Source organism: Phaethon lepturus, unplaced genomic scaffold (genome assembly GCF_000687285.1).
Source record: "Phaethon lepturus isolate BGI_N335 unplaced genomic scaffold, ASM68728v1 scaffold46067, whole genome shotgun sequence".
NCBI classification, from domain to species: domain Eukaryota; kingdom Metazoa; phylum Chordata; class Aves; order Phaethontiformes; family Phaethontidae; genus Phaethon; species Phaethon lepturus.
In genome coordinates this window covers 7835-20820 of record NW_010554915.1, presented here as the reverse complement: position 1 = coordinate 20820, position 12986 = coordinate 7835, and the positions used below count along the sequence as shown (strand labels likewise).

General features: G+C 37.4%; 1 protein-coding gene across 1 annotated transcript; it reads left to right on the top strand.

The window, feature by feature from the left end:
* Nucleotides 1-234: 234 nt before the first annotated feature.
* On the top strand, nt 235-12254 carry STEAP2 (STEAP family member 2, metalloreductase). Its single transcript, XM_010291992.1, has 4 exons — nt 235-726; nt 2406-2933; nt 4604-4768; nt 11950-12254. Exons 1-4 carry the CDS (start codon nt 235-237, stop codon nt 12232-12234), a joined length of 1470 nt encoding a protein of 489 aa, XP_010290294.1. The 3' UTR covers nt 12235-12254.
* Nucleotides 12255-12986: the final 732 nt, after the last annotated feature.

The following is a 12986-nucleotide window of genomic DNA, read 5'->3' as shown; positions in this document are numbered from 1 at the left end:
TCAAGTGTTTTATGTTTCTCCTTAGCAACATATTGCAAAACAAAATTGATTCGCACATACTTTATTAAGGAGGAAATATAACATGAAACTTAGAACCACATATTTTGCTCCAAGAGATGTTTATGGATTCTAATGTCTTGTAAAATTGTATGATGCTGCATTTTCCCTTCTGTTGCTTTCTCCTTTTTTTATTTTTTTCCAAAGAAATCATTATAGGTTTGGTGTCCTGGAACTATGGAATCAATCTCTATGATGGGAAGTCCTAAGAATCTCAATGAAACTTTTCTACCAAATGTTGCCAATGGCATCAAGGATGCCAGTAAGGTCACAATAGGTATCATTGGAAGTGGAGACTTTGCCAAGTCATTGACAATTAGGCTTATCAGATGCGGGTACCACGTGGTCGTAGGAAGCAGAAACCCCAAACTTGCTGCCGAGTTCTTTCCCCACGTGGTTGATGTCACTCACCATGAAGATGCAGTAGCAAAAACAAACATCATTTTTGTAGCCATACACAGAGAACATTATGCCTCCTTGTGGGACCTCAAGCATTTACTCGCTGGTAAAATTCTGATTGACGTCAGCAATAATACAAGAGTAGACCAATATCCGGACTCCAATGCAGAGTACTTGGCATCACTTTTTCCAGATTGCCTGATTGTCAAAGGATTCAATGTTGTTTCAGCTTGGTCACTGCAGTTAGGACCAAAGGATGCCAGCAGACAGGTAATTGTTATATTTGTATTAATTTAACTTGTTTGTAAGACGAAAATGACAGGAACTGAATGTAAGCAGCCAGAACTCATGGCATTCATCCTGCCTGACTTAAGGTACCTAAAATATTGGGCCTTTAGTTGTAAGTTTTAGTAGCCAACAGAACATTCAGAGTATAGTTCATCCACTGGAAGACGTATAGAGTAAGTGGTCCAAATTGTCACCTGGGATGCCTGCTTATCTTTAAACATTGCAGAGGAAATGTGGATACTAGCTTAGACTAGACAGCTGACCTTTAGTTGACTACAGACAGAGGACAGGAGTCGGGTCTTAATGTCTTCTGTAGGAAATATGTTAATTTTTACCCTTATGCTCTGTACAAGGATAGAGGCAGTCTTCTCCAGTCTATTTTAGTTTCAGTATTAGTTTACATGGGGCAAACTAATGAAAGAGATGCACAGAAATCTGAGGTCCTGATTCCAGGGCTCAGGAGTCAGCTGTTCTAAAAATGCTTGCATTCCGTGTAACAGCAAAGTGAATGAAAGAAATTACCTAGCTTTAGAATGCCCCAAGATCATAAATATGAGGAAACAGGAGGAGGCACATATGTTTATAAGTGATCATTCATTTGATCCAGGACTGCTTGGGAACATCATGTTCAAATTCCTTCCCAGTATGTTCCCCAAATCCATCCTGCAGATAGAAAAGGCAGCTTTATGTTTTTCATGCTTTGCTGAAGTGGTAGAAAGGGTTTAAGGTGATGCAAGAAGCCAGTCCTTCATGGCTTTATGGGCTCTGAGAAATGCATGAGAAATGACTGGTGTAACATGACTATTGGAGACTAAATTGAGTTTTCTGGCACTTCAGGTAGATTTTAAATGGGATGCAATTAATATAAAATTAGCATAATTTAAAAAATAACCTCACTGTACTATTTTTATCCTTTTCCAGAGTAGTACCACACTGTAAGTGATTAACTTCTGTCAAAACTGATCATGTTTGCTGTAATGCATATGATCAGGAGTGTTGGGCAAATTGTAGCCCACTGTAAATTTTAAAGGAACTTTAAAGTACTTTGTAGCAGTGCATTCCTTTCACTATGTAATAAACTGGTCTTTAGAAGGAGTTCTGATTTGGCTTCTTTTTTTTGTCTTTTATGTTAAACATTTAATTTTCGTGGAAATCTGGATTGTGAATTTAAGCTAAAATTGTTATACATGGAGAGATTACACAGTCTCTGCTTTGCATTCTGTTTATGCTACAGCTGTTTCAGGGTCATCATTCAAGATTCATGTATTTCTCAGAGTCTCATGATTTTCTGAAATGCTTTTAGCCATTGTTTCAAGTTCAATCCAGTCCCGTAGACATTTCAGTGTGGGGGGTTTCAGTGTGCAGATTACCAGGGCATCCTATGATCAGCTCATTATCTACTCCAAGAAAAAAACAATTTTGTTTTGGTTACTCTGTTGTTAAATCAGTCTGCATATTTTCACTTCACCTGAATTTGTATATGGTTTCATTCTTATATTTTGGTGGTATAAGCTGGGATAACAGTGTGCAGTTTGGGCAGTAGTGCTGTGGTTTTGTCCTGGAGGCTCTTAAGGGTTTTTTGTGTTGGGTTTGGTTTTTTTTGTTTTTACCTTTGAGTCTCTTTCTCTGACTACAGACAATTCACTTGGCTTTCCCAACAGGTCTATATATGCGGTAACAATGTTCAGGCTCGCCATCAAGTAATTGAGCTTGCCCGACAGCTCAGTTTTATTCCTATTGATTTGGGGGCATTGTCATCTTCAAGGGAGATTGAAAACTTACCTCTGCGACTGTTCACACTGTGGAAGGGGCCTGTAGTGATTGCCATTAGCCTGGCAACATTTTTCTTCATCTATTCCTTCGTCAGAGATGTAATCCATCCATATGTGAGAAATCAGCAGAGTGACTTTTACAAGATCCCCATTGAGATCGTCAACAAGACTCTACCAATTGTTGCTATCACTTTACTTTCTCTAGTGTATTTATCAGGACTTATTGCAGCTGCCTACCAGCTTTACTATGGTACTAAGTATAGGCGATTTCCACCTTGGCTGGACAACTGGCTCCAGTGTCGAAAGCAGCTTGGACTGCTCAGTTTTTTCTTTGCAACAGTGCACGTGGCATACAGCCTCTGCTTACCTATGAGGAGATCGGAGCGATACTTGTTCCTCAATATGGCATATCAACAGGTAAGCCAATCTTTAGTTCAGTTAAGCCAAAAATGCCTTAGCTGTATGCATATGGCTCATGAATACAGTATCTATGTTTTCTTGATCTGTTCCACTGTTTTCAGCAAAGAATGTTATGGGTTATCTTATGGTTAATTTGGCTAATGCCAAATAGGAAGGAAGACTAAAAGAAATATCTGTCCATTGTGCTCACCTCCATGGGTCAAGCTGCAGTCAAGTTTGTGTGATAGGGGGAATCAAGGATGTGTCCTACTTAAATCCCTGGTAGGAATATACACAAGGAGAATGTAGAATAGACAGGAGAAGAGCAACAGCAGGAAACTTCTGAGTTTCTGAGGTATGTGCCTCTCTATGGATACTGAACATATGGGGAAAGTATGTATATCGTTAAGTGCATTTACAAGTGTGAGAAATACAAGAGTGGATACTGTAGTAATGCTTACAGATACATATATGTTTACAAAATGAAAATGCTGTTACTTTGTAACATTTTGGACCAGTGGTAAAAATATTTTTTTCATTAAAAATTCTGTGAATATCATCTATTACAGGCAATAGAGATTGACTCACAGTTCCCAGGAGCAATTGGTCTTGCATAATCCTGAAACAAACTCCAACAAATCTGTCATCCTTTAGGAGAGGGTCTGATGCTCCTGTCTGTCAGCGAGGTAGCTTATTGTCATGTTTAAAGTGGCAGAAAAGCAGCATTGCCAAAAAACAGCATTGCCATTCAGCACATAAAATCTGCAGCAAAGCGAAATGTGATGGAGCAGAAAGAAAAGCAAACCAAGGAAATCAGATCAAATGGAACAAATTAACGGGGATTGCGTCCACAAATTCAAAAAGGGCTGGCATGAAAAATTGAACTTGAGAGAAAGGCAGGAAGAGCAAAACTATAGAAGGCAGCAAGAAACTGTAGTTGTTCACACTTAGTATTAGCAAAGGACCCACTGATACTTTTACTAAGATATTATCTTGGGTTTAATAATATTGTAAAACTCTCACTTGCTAATACTCCTAGTGAACCTCTTCCAAGAAATGCCATATCACAATAGTTCATCTGAAAGTGGAAAAATAATTAAATATCCAAGCCTCTTAATTGTAAAGGACCCGAGCTGTTTCTTTTTTCTGGTAAAGCTCTCCAACGAGAACAATCTTGGATGTATCTGATGTCCCCAGTGAAAGAGGCAAAATAACTTTGAGTCAGCACAGGGAGCTGAAGCAAAAACAGGAAATGATGCTAAACTACTTCTAAATCTAACAAACTAAAAATGAAGTGCAGGTTTACCCAATTTATGTTATAGAATTTAAGTTCCCAGGGTCTGAAGAACACAGCTATTTTTCTGTAGTATATAGGAATGCCCAGATTTATCTGTTTTTATAACATAATTGATATATATAGTTATAAATTGTTATAAATAGTATATAATGTTACATTTTCTTTTAACAACTGATCTGTTTCCATGTTTAACATATTTTTAATCTAACCAGAGCTAATACCAGCAGTAAGGAAATAGCTGGATTTCTCCAGGATATGAGGAAACCTCTGAAATATTTGACCCCATATTATAGTTGTCCTGTGACTGTAGACTTTTACTCAGCAAAATAATTTCTGTTGATATTTTTAATATTCTGTAGAATAAAGTGCTTGCTTTCTGCTCTTTCATCAGGTTCATGCAAATGTTGAAAATTCTTGGAATGAGGAAGAAGTGTGGCGAATTGAAATGTATATCTCCTTTGGAATAATGAGTCTTGGATTGCTTTCTTTGCTGGCAGTAACTTCCATCCCTTCAGTAAACAGTGCCTTAAACTGGAGGGAGTTCAGTTTTATTCAGGTGTGTTACTTTTTAAATAAGGGGATTTTGTTGTTACTAGGAATTCCTTGATGATGATCACGATCATGAACAAAAGCACTTTGCAACATTAGCTTTTTTTTTTCCTCTCTCTGCTAAGTTAATAAAAACCTTACTCAGCAAATATATTACCGTGAAGGCACATTAAGCATTTTATGAGTATTGGAATAGGAATTTGCATTTTACACTTTTTGGCCTTAAATAGCCAACGTCGCTAAGACCAAATGAACACTAATCTATTCCTTTTCCATTGTTGGAATTTCTTGCTAAATTCAAATTAGATAAATTTGTACAAACGCACTAAAGGCAATGATACTTAGCAGATACTACTATATGTAGGTGCACACAACTTTTAAAATGGAAGACTTAATATGTCCTGTAGGATTTTTATTGCACAGCCCTCTGACAGCCATGGTGTCATTGATTGCTTCCCCTACACTGTGTGGGAATTAATACAGCTCTCAATTGCATTATTCCCATTTGCTGAAAATACCCAATAGTAAAATATGAAGCTTCTAAGTGAAGAGGCTGAGCAGAGGCTTTTCCAGGTCCTGGCATGCTTTCTGCTGCCCTCCTTCCTCAGATACATATCTACAACAGGCAGACCTAACCAGCATAAAATACTGAGAAACATAGGCTTTAATAAACAGCTTAATATTTGCTTCCAAACAAAATTGTTATTAGTTTTAGGCAGCAGTCAGTTGTAAGAAATTTTATAAGGGTTCAGCCTTGTGATAAATTTCCTAAGTGTGTACACACAATTTTGAGTTTGTTATGTTTTGTTTTGTTCTCTGACTTTGGATTCAGTATTCTAGTCTTAACTCAGTCTTTTCTGATTAACATTTTTTTCAACATAGCCACTGTAATAATATGGCCTAAGTCTTAGTCCTGTCACTGTTTACAAAATCCTACCTTCAGAACACAGGCACTGACTTTACTGCTCAGGGCTTGAGCTGCACTTCATAATTTACAAACATTTTAAAGGGAGTGATGGGCAACACTTCTTTGGCTGTAGTTGCCAGAGGTCTTCTGTCTGTAAAGTAATGTCTTCCTTTCCTCTAGGTTTTCCATTGGTGGAACGCTCCCCAAGTACTCCTACAAAAAGTTTGCTGAAAAATTTTTCAAATTAGAGTTCCGCTGACAGAACTGTTTATTCTCACTCATGGTTTTGAGCCTTCAGAGGGAGTAAATAATACCCATTTCGTGTTGTTACAACATCCTGCCATCCAGAGTTCTCTCTGTGGGGACAATAGTGCTGCTTTTGGGTGATGGAAAACATTAGTGCAAGGGAAAAATATGTATTCACTCGTGAGTGAGGTGATGCCTTTATCCAGTAATGACTTCCAGCCACAAACCCAACATTTGTGTTTTGTTTTTCCTTACTCAGATTTAAAAATTTCAGGCTTTTGTGACTGAGTCAAAACCCACACAATAATCACATAGTTATGTGTCTACAAGGGCATTTTTTATTATGTCATATTTACTTCAGTTATTTGCACTGTAAATAAAATCAAAATAGTTCCAAATTTAAACAATTATGAACTTTAATGAATTATCTGTCAGTATTTTGAGGAATTTGATTGGGAACAAGTTGTTTGCGCTGGAGGTATGTTATGGTTGATACTACATTACATGCTGAACAGAACTGATATTGGTAATTAATTATGATGATTTGCAATTTTTAATCACAAAAAATACTGAACTACTTACTAAAAATTTCCTTAAAGTTAATGATCATTAAAGGTACTTTACTTTGTCATTAATTACTTCTCAGGATGTAAGTTACTCCTTTAGTTACTTGTCCTTCAAAAAAGTCCTCTTGCTTTATTCAGTCAGAAAACAGATTTTCAGTAACCTCTACTCACTAAAGTAAAAGGAGTCTGCATTTCTGCACAAACTTCACTGTATGCAACTAGAACAGATAAAACATCATAATACTTACTGTCTTTTATATTTTTCTTCAACTGAAGTGCAATATGATGAAGTAAATTTGAACTAAATTTTCTGAATCTTCTGTAAGCCAAGGGGACAAACAGTAGCACTGTTAGCCCATTATCTCAGTGCTGCTTTTTTTTAGGTGGGAAAAGCAGTATGTCTCTAGCTTTGGTCCTGTATCTCAGATGATTTGCCACAGTAATTGCTGAACTCGTTTTGCATCTGATTGATGAGGAATCAGTCAGTCAACACACTCACTTTCTTACCTCAGCACTTCCCACTGAGAACAACATACTATTACTTGCTCATCTTAGTAAATACAGTTTCATCAAAATAAGGGTCTGGCCTCTTCTAAAGAGTTTTACTGCTAAAACATATTCAGTCTTCAGTGTTACTAGGAAAATCTGAGGTTAGGATGAACAAATTATTAACATACACAGTATAGACTATTTTCTAGCCTTGTTCCAGTGATACAAGCCCTGAGCAGCATCTCCCTTACGTACAGTGGTTCAAACAGACGTCTACCACAGTCTTCCTAATACTGTAAAGAAACTCCAGTTGTGAATGTTTTTGCCCAGAAATCATTGCTGTCTTTGATATCCCCAATTATTTTGGAGATGCCTCTATCTTACCTAGCCTGGTTTCACAACACAGGTGTCAGCAGCCCCAAAAATTCCAGCCTGCTTGATGAGGGAAAAGGATTTTGATAGGAGAAGCAGTGCATGCTCCACTCATTCCCTCAGGGTATGAACAGGAACAAAGTGAGATATGAGAAGGTTGAATAGAGGTGCAAAAGGAACTTACTGTGTCAGCCCTACCAGGAGCTGAGAGACCTGCAGAAAACTTGGAGTTGCTGCGGTACAGAGCTGACCACTGTACAAAACAAATATCTGATTACTTCATCATGATTCAGAGAGAAACACTCATAACATCCAGATGGAGGAGCCACAGAACAAGATAGTGATGAAGAGTTTGCTCAGTAGGAGATCCTAGATGATGGGAACAGCATGAAACTTTGCAGGTATCTTAACATGACCCAGAGTTGGAGCTTACTGAGGAAAGAAGCAGGGAAGAAGCTGGGGCTGATAAACTAATGCATCAGTTTTCTTAAATCCAACTTCAGTACTCTTTTTTTTCTTTTTTAAACATATTTGGATAAGGAACAAAGGTAGACATGGGCAAGAAAAAAGAATTAATATTTTGTCAGAGCAGGCAGAATAACTAGCCTAAACCAACACTCTGCAAACAGAAAAAGACATTTATTGAAACCAGTCCTTGAGTGTTCACAAAAAATACATGGAAATGAAGAATGTTGTCTGCAAGCGCTGCTGCACCAGGTCGTTCAGTCATCTGAAAGAAGTTAAACTATAAATATATAATGTAAACATAAATGACCACTGCTTTTGTTTTTCCAGTCTAAGAGTTCAAGTCCAAAGCACATCACTCAAAGTGACAATGGACAGAGTAGACTGGCTTTGAAAGCTGAGCTTTATGTTACTTAGCAAAAATCAGCACAAATCTGTCATTTGCATAGTAGGAAGCCAGTCTCTTTGTAGACATTTCTTTTGTCTGCAAGCACAATCGTGCAAGTTTTTTTGGAGACAGTATGACTAAAGCTGTTCTTGCGCATGGTCTTTGAGGACGGGCTGCCCTGTCTTGGTTCTCCCACAAGAATAGGATACTTTCCCCCAGAGTAAAGAAGGAGGCCTGAATATTTAGAAAGTTTATGGGTAAGACTCCAGTCAGAATTGCTACAGCCTATTTATAAGTTTAGCAATATCCTGTGACTGGGAGAATCTGAAGTATACCTTGCATAAATGTAGGTTTTGGAAAATACCTTTTGTATATATAAATTGCTTGGAAATACTCGACCATTGTGAAGGTAGAAATTCCTGAAGCAGATTCATCCCACAGCAGATTTATGTCTCTATATATGTATGTGTTCCTGGTAAGATTTTAGAGATTTTTCTCCTGCATCTTTTCCACTGCTCTAACACTTTTTTTTTTCGCCCCAGACAACACCAGTTTGTCCACTCTATTGGTGGCCTTGGCTGGGAATCTTCCACATTGGATAAAAAAACTGACTTTGATCAGGAAAGAAAAGAGACAAAACAGGGAAGACTTAGAGAAAAGCTAAAAGACTGGGGACTCCATAACAAATGTGGTAATCTATTAGCTTCCAGAAAACATAGTATTAGAAGATAAGGAAGCAAAGCTACCAAAGATGTTATTCCCTTTTCCCAACAGCCATCCTAGAGCCTAGACAGAGAGTTCCCAAGACTCACTTACACTTAGCTGCTACTCACTCACCAACGTGAATTTACCAGTAAAGGAAAGTATCCCTTCTTGCTGCTTTCAGAAGTCCTCTGCTCTTAAAGAAGTTGGCATCCTGTGCCACTCCCGGCCTCCCTGTGGTAACATCAGTGTAAGTGATCTTCCAGCTCTTGTAGGCATATTCATCCCATTCTTTTCATGTCTTAAGAAGACAGGAGAGAATGACAGAAATGCAATATGTATATTCCATCGGAAGCGCAAGTACATTTTAGGACATCCATTGTCTTTAATACCTGTATTCCCACCTCCACATTGTAGAGTGATAAACTTGTGCAGAAGAAAATAACCTTGCATACCTGAATGATAGCAGCTCTTTCACCTTTCCAGTATTAAACAGATTGCTTTCTAGCAATTAATAACTCCCACAGCACTATCTTCATTTATTTCTCAATAATTGAAACATCTTTAAAGTTAGCATTCATAGGGGTGGTCAACTTTGGAATATGGCTTTCTGACACTGCCACTGGCCAAGATTTGTGGTATGATGCAGTGCTACCAACTGATTTTATTTTTACTGTTCAGCTGCCCAGCAGTGCCTTTTCCTGCACTAGCTGATGTCTTTTTGTCCAAGCCTGCTTGAGGCAGTTCTGAGTTTCCTCATTTTATCACTCTACAGCTATTGCTGTAGTCCTTAAACATTTGCAGATACAGAAAAATCAAGTCTTTATAACAAACACAGAAGTTTTGTACTGACACAGCCTCCTGCAGTGGGGTAGCAAAGGCAGCCAGCCTTGCTTGTACTTCTGGAAAAGTCATTGTCAGTAGCTGCAAGCTAGGATAAATGCTCTTAATGGAACTTTCTAGTGCAGATCTGGCCTGACTAAACAAACCAAAGACTACAGAATGCTAAGTGGTGTGGAGGACATCCTTTTTCTAGCTAACTGGTATTACTACTGTCAAAAGTACAGCACAGAAATACAGCAACTAAGGGCCTGGTAGAAGAAAATACCATGAGTAGCTGACAGAAGCTCCTATAGGAGTGTCTTTGTTGTCAGATTTTTAGATGAGTGGTTGAAATGGTCCAGTACATACTAGCACATGCCCTACCAACACTTTAAAGAAGCATATGGCAACTTTCCACAGGGGTAAAAAAAGAACTTAATAGAGATGCATCATATGTTTTTCTTGTCCTTGTGCTGTTAGTTCTAAAGGTACTGATAAATATACTGATGTACTTCTTAGCTTCCATTTTGACCATGAGATAGAAAGACATACAGTTATCTCAAAACTGTAGTTTTCAGATGGACTTTAAATAAGCATTAAAAATATTTTTTTTTTAAATCTGGGAAGACTGTATAACATTTCCTTCTTGTTTCTTTTTCAAGAATTGTTATAGTTCTCATCAGTAAGCCTGATGAAGAAATGAGGGATATGATTCACTTGTGCCCTTTTCCCTGCTGGCAGTGATATAACAGGACAGTCATACAGGCAAAAATCTGCAATAACACATTCAAACATCAGATTTGATAGTATTGTTTGCTGCCCAAATTTCTTACTAGAACTTCCGTTCAGATACTGCATATGCCATTTTCATATCCACAAGTGGTTGTCTGATTGTTCTGTTTCTTATGGACTATTTTGGGAGCAAATTGTCCTTTTTAAAAAAACAGTGCAGCATATCTAAAATGTATCAATGTGACTCTGAAACCGTTGGCAAAAAAATGCAGAAATATTGGCATGTTAAAAAACATGGTACCAATCTCTAGTAATTAACAAAATTATTTTCCTTTTTATACCACTATATCTGTGAATCCTTGAAATGGTATTATCTCAGACATTCTTCTTTCCCTAGAAATTGGTTAATCTTGAGGTGGAAAGAATAAATTCTTTCACTAACTATTATAGACCCTTAGGCTACATTTTTCTTTGCCTATTTGTTTGCTGGTATTAACCCCAAACTTGGTAGGCGGTTACCTTTCTTAATATTCATTCTCTGTTTCAATGATTTTCTACAAATGTTTCCCAACCAAGCTAGTCATTACATCAGTTTTGGCCAAAAAGAGTTTTTCTTCCTTTGTTCACCACCAGAATTCAAAGCATAGCCATCTTTTTTTACCGTGGTTTGGGAAAGTCAAGGTTAGTACATTTAACTCGAGCCTGCAGAGCAATACAGCCACAGGGTGCTTAAAAGGGCAGATTCACAGAAACGGTGAATGACCCCTGTTAGCACTACCTTCTGTGGCATGGTCTAGATTACGGGATAAGAGCTCCTCTGCAGGGTGCTGTGGGTACCTTCTATATCATGTTTCATCCAGCACTACTTGTTTATGATAAACTGCATTGTTGCCTTGTGCCATTACACCCGAGTCCTGCAGTCCAGATATTCCCATTAACCAGTAGGCAACAGCTCTTGGAGGAAGGTAAGGGATGGTTTATGCTAACTTCAGATAAGTGGATGTAGGCCATTGTGAGGAAGAAGCAAACTGCACCTCTCAGAGTGATAAAAGTCTGCAGTGTTAGGCACAGATCTCTTCCAGCAGAATTGCATTGTTCCATAATCATTAATCTTGGAAGTGATCTACCCCTCACAGTTAAATAACAGGGAACTTAATTTTCAGCCACAACTGATGTTGTTCCACTAACTTCACTGGGATTGTTCCTTATTCACATAGTTGACTTCCATTACTTAGAATTTGGGCAAACATTATTTCATTTCAGCTTTGACTAAGGCTGATAGATGCTAGCAGAGAGATGTTGTAAATCAGTGTCCAGTTCAGTCCATAGGTTTCAGAACATGTGAACTTAAAACCACATGTTGCTAATTTAAAATAGAGTATAGGTAACAGATTTTAACATAATGTCTAACAACAATGTTAAAATAATGGGTTAGAGCTGTCAGATGAAGGACCGAGTACTATTATCTTTTCTTTTTCCCGTTTTCTCTTTTTTCAAAGTCTACACTTGGATTCATTGCTCTGCTCATAAGTACTTTCCATGTACTGATTTATGGATGGAAAAGAGCTTTTGAAGAAGAGTATTACAGATTTTATACACCACCAAATTTTGTTCTTGCCCTTGTTCTGCCTTCCATTGTAATTCTAGGTAAGATCATTTTACTTTTGCCATGTGTAAGTAGGAAACTGAGGAGAATTCGAAGAGGATGGGAGAAAAGCCGTGTTATAGAAGAAGCAAGTGGGTCTGTTCCACATCTCTCCCCAGAAAGGATAACTGTGATGTGATGATAGACTAATATTTGTTAACACTGTTGTAGATGTTTGGGGTGGTTTTGTCATAAACTTGTATTTTTAGGAGTTTAGTTAAAGTATAAGGAAAGTCACTGTGGACATGTTTGGCACATAGTACAAGCTCTCAACCAAACTATGAGAAATTTATAACTAAAAGACTACTACTTCAGATAACTACAATTTTTTTTTTTTGAGGGCAGATGATTATGAAATCAGAATTTTTTAATGCTCCTTTGCACAGTTATATCACAACAGTATTTTATTATAACCATGCTTTCCAGATGTTTCTTTGACTTCGAGCATATGTGTCAGAGTGCTATTTATTAACATCACATTTTCTGGGCAGTGTTTCTTTTACTAAAACCACACTTCGGGGCTAATGAGTTCAGAATATAGACTAATAGCGTTAATAATTTACAAAATAATCAGGTTTTAAAACAACTTAAATTGTAATGATGTATTGCACATGTACAGTATATTTATTTGTGTGTGGTTTTATACCATTCCATGATTTGAATATGCAAAACCAGTTTCAATTATGGTGTTATTGTACATCTTGTAAGCAAATGGTATTGTACTAAGAGTCATTTTTTTCAACTTATCACATAGGATTTTAGACCTTTGGCATCTCTTTATCTCCATACATCATATAATGAAAATTCAAAACAGTGTTATACATGTGTATAAAGACTTGCAGATAAGTGTGCAAGCAACTATTTTTTCATTTTAGAATGGTTTTGAAATAT

What these genes read in the sequence shown, in the direction of transcription:
- STEAP2 (XM_010291992.1), top strand. Translation starts at nt 235, where the DNA reads ATGGAATCAATCTCTATGATGGGAAGTCCTAAGAATCTCAATGAAACT. An exon ending in TCAATATGGCATATCAACAG is followed by an intron (nt 2,934 to 4,603) that starts GTAAGCCAATCT and finishes CTCTTTCATCAG; the next exon opens with GTTCATGCAAATGTTGAAAA. An exon ending in GGGAGTTCAGTTTTATTCAG is followed by an intron (nt 4,769 to 11,949) that starts GTGTGTTACTTT and finishes CTTTTTTCAAAG; the next exon opens with TCTACACTTGGATTCATTGC.